This window comes from Cryptomeria japonica, chromosome 6, assembly GCF_030272615.1.
Source record: "Cryptomeria japonica chromosome 6, Sugi_1.0, whole genome shotgun sequence".
In the NCBI taxonomy this organism is placed as follows: domain Eukaryota; kingdom Viridiplantae; phylum Streptophyta; class Pinopsida; order Cupressales; family Cupressaceae; genus Cryptomeria; species Cryptomeria japonica.
The window spans coordinates 136,754,876-136,768,380 of NC_081410.1; the positions used below are offsets into that span (position 1 = coordinate 136,754,876).

Below are 13,505 nucleotides of genomic sequence, written 5' to 3' on the forward strand. Positions count from 1 at the left end.
TATTTCCATGAAATACATATATCAAAAGATAAGATACAACAGAGATGTAAAAATACAAATTTATCACTTATTGAAAGATAATACAAATGTGATCATAAGGTCAATTTACATATACACGTGGTCTTGATGTCAAAAATTATTTACAATTATTCTTTTTAAAATCATTCTTTGTGTCCCTAAGCACCTTGGGATTATCAAATCCCTTCTTTTAATTTTGTCATCGTTCTTATATCTAGATGCACTTAAAATAATAACACACATTATTTTCTATATCTATTTGTTGGTGTTTTCCAACTGAATTTCATAGAACCCTTTAAAGACTAGCCTCTTCTTATGATCAAGGGCTTCTAGGCCAGTGGCCAACAAACAAGGTAAAACCCTACTTAAACCTTGAGGCTTAAACATTATGCACTTTTGGATCTACAAATCGAGGGTGATCCTATTAAAATATCATTTTGACTTAACTTTGGGTACTGATATTGCATTCAAGAAAATATGGTCTTATATGTATATCCAAGTTTTATGTGTATTTTTCAAGGCTATTCCACATTGGATTTGATTAGCATTTAAGATAAGAGCATCAAATCCTACACCTATAAACTGAAAGCAAACAAACTAAAGGGAAATAAATTTTGTTTCAGACTTTTCAATTTAAGTGCCTCAGACTCTAACCTCTAGGATTACTAAGACCAATGCCTTATAGGGCCATAAAGTCAAGCCAAAACACAATAACCTGCCACCATTACACAAGAAATTTTCAATTTAGCGCCTACTGACTCAGTTATTTACACCAAACCACCCAATGCCATTTGAGATACAACTCTACTTAAAGATCTCAATATAATACTTAAAGGTATGTGCACCTGATCATGAGGGGGAAAAAAGTAGCGATATGAAAAAAAAATGCCTTTCCATTTGCCCAAAAAATCTGAAAAATCTATGTTGACTTTTTGGTTAGCTTGAATGTCAGTACATGTAGCCATGGCAAGCCAAAGCATAACGGATATCAAAAAATATCAGATATATCCAATATTATTGAATCATATATATTATATAACATACGATCTATATTATATATTATATAATTATTAATATATAATATGATCTATTATTTTTATATATTAATATATATATATATATTTATTATTATTATTATTATGTCGAGAGGCATCTACAATGACATCAAAATGTCTGTAAACAAAAATCTATTTTCGAAACAATTTGACATGCAAATGTCGGGTAAATGCGTGAAATATGCAATGTTTCAGCTTTTGTGGAGGTGTTATTTTATTACTTCAAACAAAATAGAACCCTCGCCTCTTGTCTCTAACTAGATTCACAGCTTTTTGCATGCAAGACTTAATGGATTTCGTATTCTTAGTGTTTAGTATTTTAGAAGAACATTTATTTTATAGATGATTCTCTTCTATTACTATTATAAGATATCTCGACATATTTTACATATATTTTTTAAATATAGTTATACTAGTTATATATTAATTATTAATATATAATAAGAGGAAAACCTAATAAGGTGTTGGATATCTGATAATGTGGGTATTTTATACCCAGACTATGCCTGTTGTGGATCATTTTCATAGGCACGGGTTTGGCGTTTTCAGCAATCCAATATCTAAATATATCATATATCCTATTTCCTTAACAAATTTTCATCAATTCCAAGCATTATGTATGAATTTTTTTTCCTTCATTAACTCATTTGCATTTTTTTATTTGTTTTTCAATTTTTTAGTTATAAATTAGGTTTTTTATTTGAAATAGACTCTGTTGTTTAATTTAATCTTTTAATTAAATATATATTTTCAACTTCAATCAGGTGATATGGCTGAGAACAATGAAAATCCACAACAACCACAACTACCAAACCCTCTGCTACCAACACCCCCCCCCCCCTCCCAATTCATGATTTAATTGGTCAAAATTTGGATTGGTTGAGGGGCATTACTAATGTCTATAGTAAAATCCCTTGTTTATCCCCAATGACAGCCGCATTAAAGTCAATAATCTCTAATGTAGAAATTGTCACCTCTGAGCACAATGTCATTCTTTTACGATGAGATGTCATGAGGGAACAATATGTGGATGGGTTGTCCTATGATGAGGTGAAGAACCTTGAAATATCGAAAGTCAAAATAGCCACCCTATTTGTTAATCCCTGCAGTGGACAGCCTATTGATGTTAAAAACCCAAAACTTTCCATAAAATGGTGTGTGAATGATGATATGTGAGATAACTTCTAGGATCATTGGCGGATGGTTTTGATAGACCACCCAACAACAATCTTGATGTGCCATTTTATTTCATTAAGAAATTATATGCCAAGTTTGTGTTAGGCAAACATGTCAACTACTTAGACATTAGACGTTTATAGGGCATGGGGGGGTATCCCCTAGGTCTATCCTAGGGCAATTTGAGTAGTACAAGGCCCACATGTTCCTCCTCCTCGCATGGCTAGCCCCTGTCCAGTACAGCCTCCAAATATTATTGGAAAGGCAACGTCATGAACTATATAGGTTATTCACTCTTTGAGTGGCCTTTTGGTTTCTCAAGTCGTGGTACTAGCTTAGCCAAATGACCTTGATGTTGGCAGTGGATCAAGTGGCGCTAAAGCATCACCCTCAAATCCACATATTTGTGTGTCGCATACTTGCACTATGTGCAATCACATATGCTTAGGTCCTCTTGGACAACATGTTGATCATCCCATCGACACATTTGTTTACAAGGTCCATGATATGATCGGTGTACCAAATGACACGATAGGGACTGGAGAACACCTTAGGGAGTCCTCACATGCTAGAGATGAGGACATTCACCTTCACCAATATTTGACACACCTTGTCTTTTCTTCCTATGACTTTCTCTATCTCTTTGTCTATATGCTTCAATTTTCTCTTTTGAAAGTTTTCCTTTTGACGACTGTTGCTCCCCATCATACCTCCACAAAGATTCTCAAAACTGATTGGTAATGAGAAATTTTTGTCAAAGATTCTCAAAAAAGAAAATTTTTATCTCTGACTGTGTAAAAACCCACATTTGTTGCCTGCAAAAAGAATGTAGGGATCATTGGAATGCTCAAAATGGCCCACTGTCCTATTTTGTGTCACCCAAGCATCAAGATCACGTCACATATCAAATATAATTTGATATCCAACATATTTTTATAAGGGTGCCAACAATTTCGTTGGGGCCCTTTCTCATAGGCATCTAATATCCAATTATATCTTAAATTTGATACCTTGTTTAGGATAGGGAGAGAGAGAGAGAGAAGGGGGGGGGGGGGGTGGGGAGGAGTTGGGAAGGGAGGGGGAGAGAGGAGTCCAGAAGGCGAAAGAGAGAGGGAGAGATAGGGAGAGAAGGAGAAAGGGCTTGAGGGGGTGGGCAAGGGAGAGAAGGGGATAGAGAGAGAGAGGGGGGGTAGAGGGAGGGGTTGGGAAAGGGAGGGGGGAGAGAGGATTCTAGAAGGGAAAAGGGAGAGGGAGAGATAGGGAGAGAAGGGGATGGGCAAGAGAGAGAGAGAGAGAGAGAGAGAGAGAGAGAGAGAGAGAGAGAGAGAGAGAGAGAGATCTATAATTTGATCTATGAAGAAAATGATATAAATCACTTGTTCACATCATCCTTCAATTCCTAACATCTTTATTTTTTTATAGAATAAAGACATCTATTGAAGACACTTGAGAAATATCAAACTAGGTAAAATAAATATATTACATTCTAAATCAATGTCCTTGTTTCAACCAAAAAAACTAAGAAATAGATAAAAATAAATGCATTATAGTAAAATGCAAGTCTAAAGTTATGTTAGTATTAATTAAAAATATATATTCAATAAAAATATCAAAATTCTACATGCACATTCTATTGGAGTTAAGAATCTAATTCTAGGAAATTCTATAAAAATAAATAAATATTTGTAGCTAAAATTATTTATTAGGCAAAATGTCACTTATTATAAAGTACTAGACAAAAAATACTAAAAATGAGCCAAAAATAATTTTGTTAAAAGTTTAAAATATCTTTCAATTCAAATGTACAAAGAAAATGATACAAATCACTAGTTTTCATCATCCTTGATTTTTTGACAATTTATTTGATATAATTGATAGAATGTGTTAAATGTTGAAAAATGTTGATTTTAGTGGCCCAAAGTGTTGAAAAGTGGGACACACTATTGTGTTGTCACTCCTCTCACTCTAATGAATGTTTAAGTCTTGTACATTCTCATAAACCTCTATACATGAAATATGAGTCCCCATGATTAAACCCCTGAGTATTGTGGGGATATCCTAATGTGCACAAATGATATGTAGCTTACCAGAATGAGGTATCAAAATATACACTAGTGATTTCTTCACCTTCTTTTGAGTTTGATTTTGTCAAGACAATGTTTGCAAACACCTATAAGGAGATTGCTACATCACTAGGTTGAGTTATCCTAAGTAAACCCCTTGTTAAACCAACTTTACAAACTTGAGAAAATGATTGAAGACAACGTGCAAAAGCTTCTAGATGATCCATGTGATTCTAACGTAGACTAAGATTTTTCATCCCTTAGAAAAGAAATGTACTTTAGTGCTTTATTATTCTTCTTATATGTATTTTTTATATATTTATGTGAATTAATTATAGAATTGAATTTCTTTAAACACTAAGACATAGCAATAAATCACAAAAATATGCCTTAAATTGACTCAACAACTAGTGAAATGAGGTGAAAATTTTAGAATGTGAATTTTAAATTTGATCTTGAGCTACTTGAAATTGACTGAAGTTAAAGAAATGTCAACTTTAAGATGATCAGTTGTATAAACTTAAGTATAAATATAATCAAACAAATTGTATGTAAATAATGAATGTATAAGAATATATGTAAAATCAAATACATAAAAATAAATATAACTATCATATAGGAGAAGTGTACCAATAGTCATTATAGCTAACTTCATGCATCCATAGATCCTAAATCGTACATCAAGTTTCGATTTTTTTTTTGTCTTTATATGCAACATAATTGCTTACAGCTATTGTTCTAACTTCTAGGTAGTAACGACACACATTGTGGGATATATTACACATGTCAGGGTCAAAAAGTGGTCATTTCAAAGTGTCACCCTATACCTACTTAAAGATGCCCCAAAAATAATGTACTACAACGACCTCAAAAATGACTAATACTTGTGCACAAATGTATCAATAGAGGTGCGCTATGGATATCAATAAAGATGCACAACTCTCCAATTAAAATCCAAAAATTCAAACAACTGAAATTAAAATAGTTGATTATTGATAATTAAAAATTAAATGAAAGAGAAATGATAGATAATTAGAACATAAGAAATAAAGATTGCTCTTCCCCTTAGAAAAAAAATATGAATCAAACTTTAACACAACTACCAAATAAAAATAGATATAAATATACAAACTTAGAAAGTTAAAAGTAGATTGATATACCCAACTACCAAGATAATGTGAAAACTTGATTTGATAGGAATTCATACTATTGGACCTTTAAGACTTTATAAGCTTTATGTAACCATCAAGTGGAGGACAAAAAGGTTGAACCAAAGTGGGCATGCCAACTTTGTGTCTGAAAGTATTCAAAAGCTCACTCTACTTTTTGTGATTAGCAGGTATTATATTAGCTAAGTATAGAGTATTTTATCTAAATGAAGTGTACGAGCTTAATGTGAAAAACTTCCAATTCCATGAAACCAATCTCCTGTAAAAATAAGAACATCACAAGCTCCACAAGAACAGTAACCAAAAACTTTTACCAGTCCTCTTTCATTTGAACTCAGCAACAGAATTTATTCCTTACATGCAAATAAAATCGTCAAGCAATCATATTTACAGGGGCGCAGATTTAATTTACAGGGGCGCAGATTTACAGAAAAAAGTGAGGGAAAAAACCCACGCAAAAGTTCCCTCACTCTCCCTCTCTCATTGCCTGATCTCATCAGCAACATTACTAAAAATAATACTTTTATCCCCATTTTCAGGGCTCTGCTCCCACAGCTTGTGCAGCAGCTTGAGAAGATGAAGGCCCTTTCTCTTAGCCCTTGCACTGCACTCACTCTGGAGCAAAAGCAAGAGCTGAGTAAGTGCCCCATATTGTAGGGCAGTCTCCTGAGGATTAAGGGCACTTTCACAAGCAGCACAGAGGCAACTCACGGCATACTCTGTACCTCGATCAGAAACCTTAAAAATCATCTCCAAGAGCAGCGGAACAACCAAAGAATGCTCTCTGAGCGCAATGCGCCCCTCACAGACTGTGGACAAAAGATCCAGAGTAGCCAGAGCGCGCTCCGCCGCCGCCACGTCCTTCAAATTCGGCAGCGCTTCCAAAAGCGCCGCCACGCCGCCGGCCCTCACAGCTTCCCCACGGTTCCGCGGCTCCGCTAGACACAGCGCTAAGAGCGGCTTTAAAGCCCCTCTTCGGCACTCCCGCACCGCCGCCACCAGCCCCGAGATCAGCCCCGCCTCATCGCCGGCGGCGCCGCCACTAGAAGTGGCGGCGCAGCTCGGGCTCGCGGCGCCGTCGCCCCTGATCACCGCTTCGGAGCGCTGTTTGGGCCACGTGGCGGCTCTCTCGCGCGCCACGGGGAGCTCCCATCGCGTGAAGCTCTCGATCCTTGTCGTCGCAGTCGCCGTTTCGGGCTCCTCCATGGCGGCTGCTTCGCCGTCGTCTTGCGCCGCCTTTGGGCTGAGAATCGTGGCGGCGCAGCTGCCGAACATGCCGCAGGACATCATGTGGCGGTGCAATCTTACATGGTTGCCCCCCCGATTCTTCATTGATTCACAGAAATAAAGGAGGCCAAGCAAGGCATTTCAGAAATCCCCCAAATGGAATCGAGTTACAGGTATGTATGTATAAGGACGCGCGGGACGGCTTGATTTTTCAATTTTTTAATTTTGTTCGGCTCCACGCTTGGGTTGAGGAATGGAATGGACGGCTGCGATGGGTTGGGGAGATGGGAGGCATTGGATTGACCGTTAAGGTCCCGACAGTGTGTGGGAGATGCTGTACGGTGAAATGAGTTGGTCCCTGTACGAGGGTGTGAGTAAGGAGGGTATTTGATTGGGGAGTTGACGGTGCAATGAAGCGTGCGATTGACTGCACAGAGAGGTGGGGCCCATGGATCCTACGGTCTGAGATGGTGTTATCATCCTGTCTGCCACCTTCGAATTATGGGGCGCGCACCCCAAAACCATTCAACTTCGTTGACCCATATCTACTTCCGGTCATATAGGTATGACCGGGGGTTCAAATTTGCATACAGGGTAAGATGATGATATTAAGTTTTAAAACAGGGTAAGTATGGGTATTATAGAGGAAGAATGTGAAGGGTTGTGAGTTAATTAGTAGAGTACGGTCAATACTATATTTTTGTTTATATTGTATATGTACATTAAAAATATCAAGATATGTTTGTCATATGGATTTATGGGGAGTGTTTTCTCAAGTTTGTTTTAATGTCATTTGTTGGTCCTTTGTAATCATTACTAGTTTATGGATGGATACATAGTATTTTGTCATGTTTCTTCTATTTAATGTCAATTGTTTGTCTATTGTGATCATTACTAGTTTATGTATTTCTCTTCAGAAGTAGGGGAAGCGTACTAGTAGTCATTATAGCTAACTTTGTGCACCTACTTATTCTAAACGATACATCGGATCTTGACGATCTTTACTTAATTGCTTATAGCTATTGTTTTGGCTTCTAGGTAGTAACGATGAACATTGTGGGATCCATTATGTGCACAAGGGTCAAAAAGTACACATTTCAAAATGTCATCCAATACAAGACGCACCAAAAAACTGTGCACTTAAAATGGCTAATACTTATGCATAAATGCCCCAGTAGTTGTGCGCTATGGGTATCAATAAAGATCCACAAATGGGTCAATTATGGTCAAAAAAATGATAATAAAAGGACGGCTATTGGTACATGTGAAATTTATTAATGGGTTTTTAATTTTATTTTTTTTATGGCTTCTTTAAAGTTAGTAATTGGGAGGTTGGGTGTGCAATAAGTGAATGGTTGGTTATTGGAACATGTGATCTTCCCCTAGTTGTTATTCTCTGTAATCTTGATTTGTACATATAAATATATTTTTTGATTTCATATGTGTACATATAAATATAATATACAAATAATAAATATAAGATCAAAGATATAAAATTATACATCGATCTGTATCAATTTAAGTACTTAGATTTGTGATTTTATATCAATTATCCAAAATAATCTAAATTTTAGATAAAAGCTTATGTCAAAAGTATGAAAATAATTTAAATTTTTCGATATCATAAATGTATATAAATATAAGAATAAACAATAAATATAAGTTAAAAACATTTAAAATTAGTCATGTGATTTTTATTAAATTTAACATTAAATCGTTCATCAAATTTTATTTTTCATTTAAAATAAATTATTTTTTAAAATATATATAATAATAAATATAAAATATTAATCTCAATAAGTTAGCTTCACAAAATAATGTCGCCAATATTAATGAGCTTGGATAATGGCACACTTTGGGGAGATTAGCTATGTCAACAATGAAAAGCATGTGAGTGCTCAAATTCAAAATCTATTTGTAACAGAGGAGTATGTGTATGAGGCAATTCAGGGGCTGGTGGGGATTACTTTGAATTTCGACATGCATTGGTGTGATGCCCTCATTTATGAAGTAGTTGTTCTTCCCTTAGTTGACATCATTGACTCAAGGGAGCGGTCTGTCGAGTTAATGTGTGATTTTGTGAAACCGTTCATTGGGAATATTGTTGCTAATGGTATTCTCGACCTGGATGAAACTATAAAGGTTAGCATATTAAAAATGTATTTCCAGCCCGAGTACTATTTACCCTTTGATTCTAGTGAGGATGCAAACAATTCTGAGGAGGAAGAGGAGGAGGATGGGTCGGATTCTACGAACAGCGATAAGGGCAGTACAACGCGAAAAAGAATGGAGAAGGCAAAGGAAAGGGAGCGAATGAAGACATTCATGGAAAACACTTAGGAGATATTCAAGTGCGCGATTTTGAATGGAAACATGGACCCCTTTAGGTGTGTTACCAATTCTGATGAATGGTGGTTCCCAGCTGCCTCTACTGCAAATGTGATCAGTCTTGGTGAATATGTTACTCTTATCCTCCAAGCTCTTCAGGGAGATGAATAACTGCCCTACACTTGGTCACTGCTATAATCACTTTAGGTATCGACTGGTCTTTGTCTGTGTTCGACATACTTGTGTCGACTGTATTGTCCTTTGTCTCAGTTGGGTCTTTTTGTGTTGTTACCAGATGTAATGTCGGATCATAGGGTTGTCAGGATGATTTAACTCCCCTGCCTTTTGTCATATGTGGCTTTTGTCATATGTTGTAATGCCCCGCCAGGAAACCCCGAAGGGATAAGCTAAAATAACAAGAATAGAGTGCAACATTTTTTTTTTTAAAGTTACAACACATAAGATGCAACAAGATATCAAAGATGCAGATTACATAGCGGAAGACTTCAACTAACTCCTAAAGAGTTTCCCAACGAGATTACTTAAATATCACAATTCACTTAACTCACACGATTAATCCAATAAGCTAATTACCTTAACAACGAGATAATTCTAAATCAGGATACTTTCTTTCAAAGGATGGAAATATAAATCACAAGCAAGATTCATCATTAAGATCCATTCATCACCTTCATTCATGCTTTTCATTTAAAATTACCAACCATACATATAACATTCTAATACACTAGGATTTCATCAAAACATAAGAGATCTTTCCAAGCATATTTAAATTCCTAACAACAACTGAGTAAGATTCATTACTCTAAGTTACATTCATTCATATTCCAACTTATTGCATTTCAAAAGACGATTACATACATACATCTACGATACATCACATCTAAAACACTTACGCATTCGATCAACATGGCATTCAAGGAAGAACTGAATATAAGCATTTATAGTTAATTCCAATTATCCACTTAACCATTCTAACATAAGTTAATCATACATGATAAAGCTGAATAAAGGAAACATAAGAGAATACATCACATAACACCATAATGATCTCGGAGTTCACCCCTAAAGGGCTACATCTCCGGGTCTGCTCAACTGCAAGACCCCTCTGATAAAATAATAAGGGTTAAGAGTACAAGAGGTTACACTATACCATCCAGCCATCAAGGCGATACATAAACAACATACAACGACCACATCGGTCCATTAATACATAAACGATCCTTAAAAAGAACAGGATCCAACTGCACATAATCAAAGCTAAAACAAGAGGTCCATGAGAGCATCCATAAAACTGAGCCATCACCACCCAAGGTCTAACATGAAACCGACACTCACAAGGGCAGAGACAAAAGGACGACTCACCAAGGTACTCCTAATAGGACACAAAACGACAACACACTAGCGAACGCAGGGACAAGTGTCATCACACAACCTGGTATGGATACCATGGCAAGTCTTCATAGGTCCCGGCCCCATACACTGGGTCACCCTGGCAACCTAATCTGAGCTTCCGGCCCATCCAAGCCTCATGTGGACCCACACATCCTCTCGTGATGACAAGGAAGATGGTTTGCCATTTCAGGCCTTCTCACAGCATGTCGAATCTATGATAGCATTCGTCTCATGTGTGAGGCACATTATCTTATTTAGAGATTACATTCTAATCTACTTAAAGGTTATCACTTATTAGACTCACTTTCGACGGGTTACCCAGCAGCCACTTTGGGCGCGGCCCCCAATCGAAAGCCACTTTCCCATACGACACTAGACTAAACTCAGACGAACTCAAAACCAAGGAATAGACATGGTCAGACGAACGGAGTTCAAGAAGAGAGAAACAATCATCAGGTCAAACACGACTCAAGGGTAATCACTTACTGACGGTACTCTACTAGAGACCCGACCAACAACGGTCAACCACAATCATCATTCGACTCACACACAAGGAGGATATGATCAAGACGACACTACCGCAATACAACAGTCAACTCGGAATTGAGGACTGAATCAGGTACCCCAAGTCAATCCATACGACAGGGTCCTACTAAACAAAGCAAAACATGCCATTTCATAATTAAAAGCGAATACAGCAATTAAACTCGCAAGGCAATAAACAGGAAAGGACAATATTCCTCAAATTGATTTAAACATTAAAATCGATCAAGTTTTCTACATGATCTAAAACAGATTACAGTTATCTACCTCATCTAGGGATAAGTTGTTCTTGGTTTTTCTAACTCGTCAAGGTTCAAAGCATAGAACAGACATATAAGCCATAATGAGTTTTTAAACCATTTCATAATAATAAAATTCAGACAACCGATATAATTATAAAAAGAGCGTCTAAAAGAAGATAATCATTTCCAAAAGCGTATCGTTAAAATTCAAACACCCACGATAAATGTTTCACTTACTTTTCAATTACTCAACTGATATGTTCTACAATAGCATTTAACATCATCAATAGTAATTCCATCGTATTAAAACGATTTCCCAATAACATTTTATTCCATTCGTTTTTAAACAATACTACCTCAATTAGCCAACTTCCGTAATCAGCTAGAAGGTAAGATCTAGATTTATAAATCCAAGATCAATAAGATTATAAATAACAATATTCAATTGCGAAAAACAGTTGTAGAACTTAATTAAGAAGAGGGCATACGTCACGAAATGACGCTGAATAACAATTAGCCTATAACTCCATTTTAAAGTTAATCAATATCAACTAACATTGGTCAAGATCAATGCCACCTTAATCAAATTTAAGAACTAATTACGACTAAGCATTAAAATAATATTTGAAATATCATATGTTTTTTTTTTAATAATAAAAAAAAACACATTAAAAAAAAACATTAAATAAACTATGCTCTTTTTTTTTTTAAAAACACGCATTGAAAATAATGAGGCGAGGGTTAGGGCCGTGCCCTAACCCTAGCGCAGGGTAGCTCGCAGGCGGCGCCGCCGCTGCGGTGCCCGCAGGCCCGCGGCGCCCTGCGGCCACCGCGGCCCTACGGCCACCGCAGTGTGCCATGGCCCGAGTCCTTCAAACCAGCGAGGGGGGGGAAAGAAAACAGGGGGAGCGAGCGCGAGGGACGAGCGGGAGGAGAGGGGAGGCGGAGCGGGTGGAGCTCCGCTCCCCGCCTCCACTCCCCAAAACTTCGTTTTCAATCTTTTTATTAACTTAAACCTCGCCTAGGTCGGTGATGACGCGTTAAACACAGCGCTCAACAAAATAAAACACAGCCTAGTCTTTAATAAATTTGCTATGTAAAATGCACAGTTCGATTTCAATAAACACAAACGCCCATCACAAGGATTTATAATGAAATTTTGATTTACTATACATTCGGTTTAAACAAATTGAGATTGATATCACGTTTTCATGTTGGGTTTTCTCATTCTTTACAACACCCAAGGGTTTCAAACGCCCAAAAACAAGGAGGAATTAACAGCACCTCAAAATCACTTCCAGCCAAGCTGGTAATTTACCAAATCGATTCATAAACATGGCATTTGATGGAGAATTTAAAACCAAGATAAAACCCCCATTTTCATTTTAAACAAAAACTAGAAATGAGAGTTGGATCCTACCTGATCTCGCGTTCCTGGCAAGATCGGCTGAAGAATCCCAGTCTCAGCTGCCAAAGCCTCCAATTTTCCATCTCCAATCCAAAACTTCCCAAAAATGTTCATCCTTCCATTTTTCCCCAAATTGGGTTATATGAAAGAGTTGACCCCCAAAATTTCTATTTTGGAATTAAAAACTTTATTTACAAATAATTCACAAATTCATCCTTTCTAACTTATCACAACAATTTAACTTGCTTTCCAAACCAAAAATCGATTTCTTTCATTTAATCAAATTTAACCTTTCAGATTATAAACGCCAACAGAATGCAATAGAATCTATTGAAATTTAAATACAAAACTTTTCTTTTCAGCAGCATATATAAATGCATTTAATATTCAAAAACAGACATTAAATCAAATTCACTCCCAATTTAAAATAAGCAATCCATTAACAACGAAAATCGCATAACGAATTCTCAATCAATTTAATCCATTAATCATCAATGCAAAAATGCATATTTAATCAAGATAATTACTAAGGACTAATTAATCAAATTAACCAAACACACCAAGCACGCAAATCGAGAAGGTCAACCAAACAGACGACTCGCAAACCCAAACAAAAAGGGATAACCGACGACGACTGGCGATGCTCACTTGAGCACGACAAGGTCAACTAAGGTCTTACGACCACCTAATCCAACTCTAGGGATTAAAAAGGTACACTCAAACCTGCAAAACCAGGTGACGACGAACCTCGCACTCATGTGACTTCGTACCTGAACTCTCCTACAACCAACAATCATACATGCATACATATATAATAACTTAATGAATGTGTTAGCTCGATGTAATACCACGAAATAAGAACA

General features: G+C 36.6%; 1 protein-coding gene across 1 annotated transcript; it reads right to left on the reverse strand.

Annotated features, from left to right (window-relative positions):
- Window positions 1–5,778: 5,778 nt before the first annotated feature.
- On the reverse strand, window positions 5,779–7,063 carry LOC131040534 (U-box domain-containing protein 26). The gene has a single exon (XM_057973480.2). The coding sequence runs from the start codon at window positions 6,811–6,813 to the stop codon at window positions 5,962–5,964; it is 852 nt and encodes a 283-aa protein (XP_057829463.1). The 5' UTR covers window positions 6,814–7,063; the 3' UTR covers window positions 5,779–5,961.
- Between the last annotated feature and the right edge of the window lie 6,442 nt (window positions 7,064–13,505).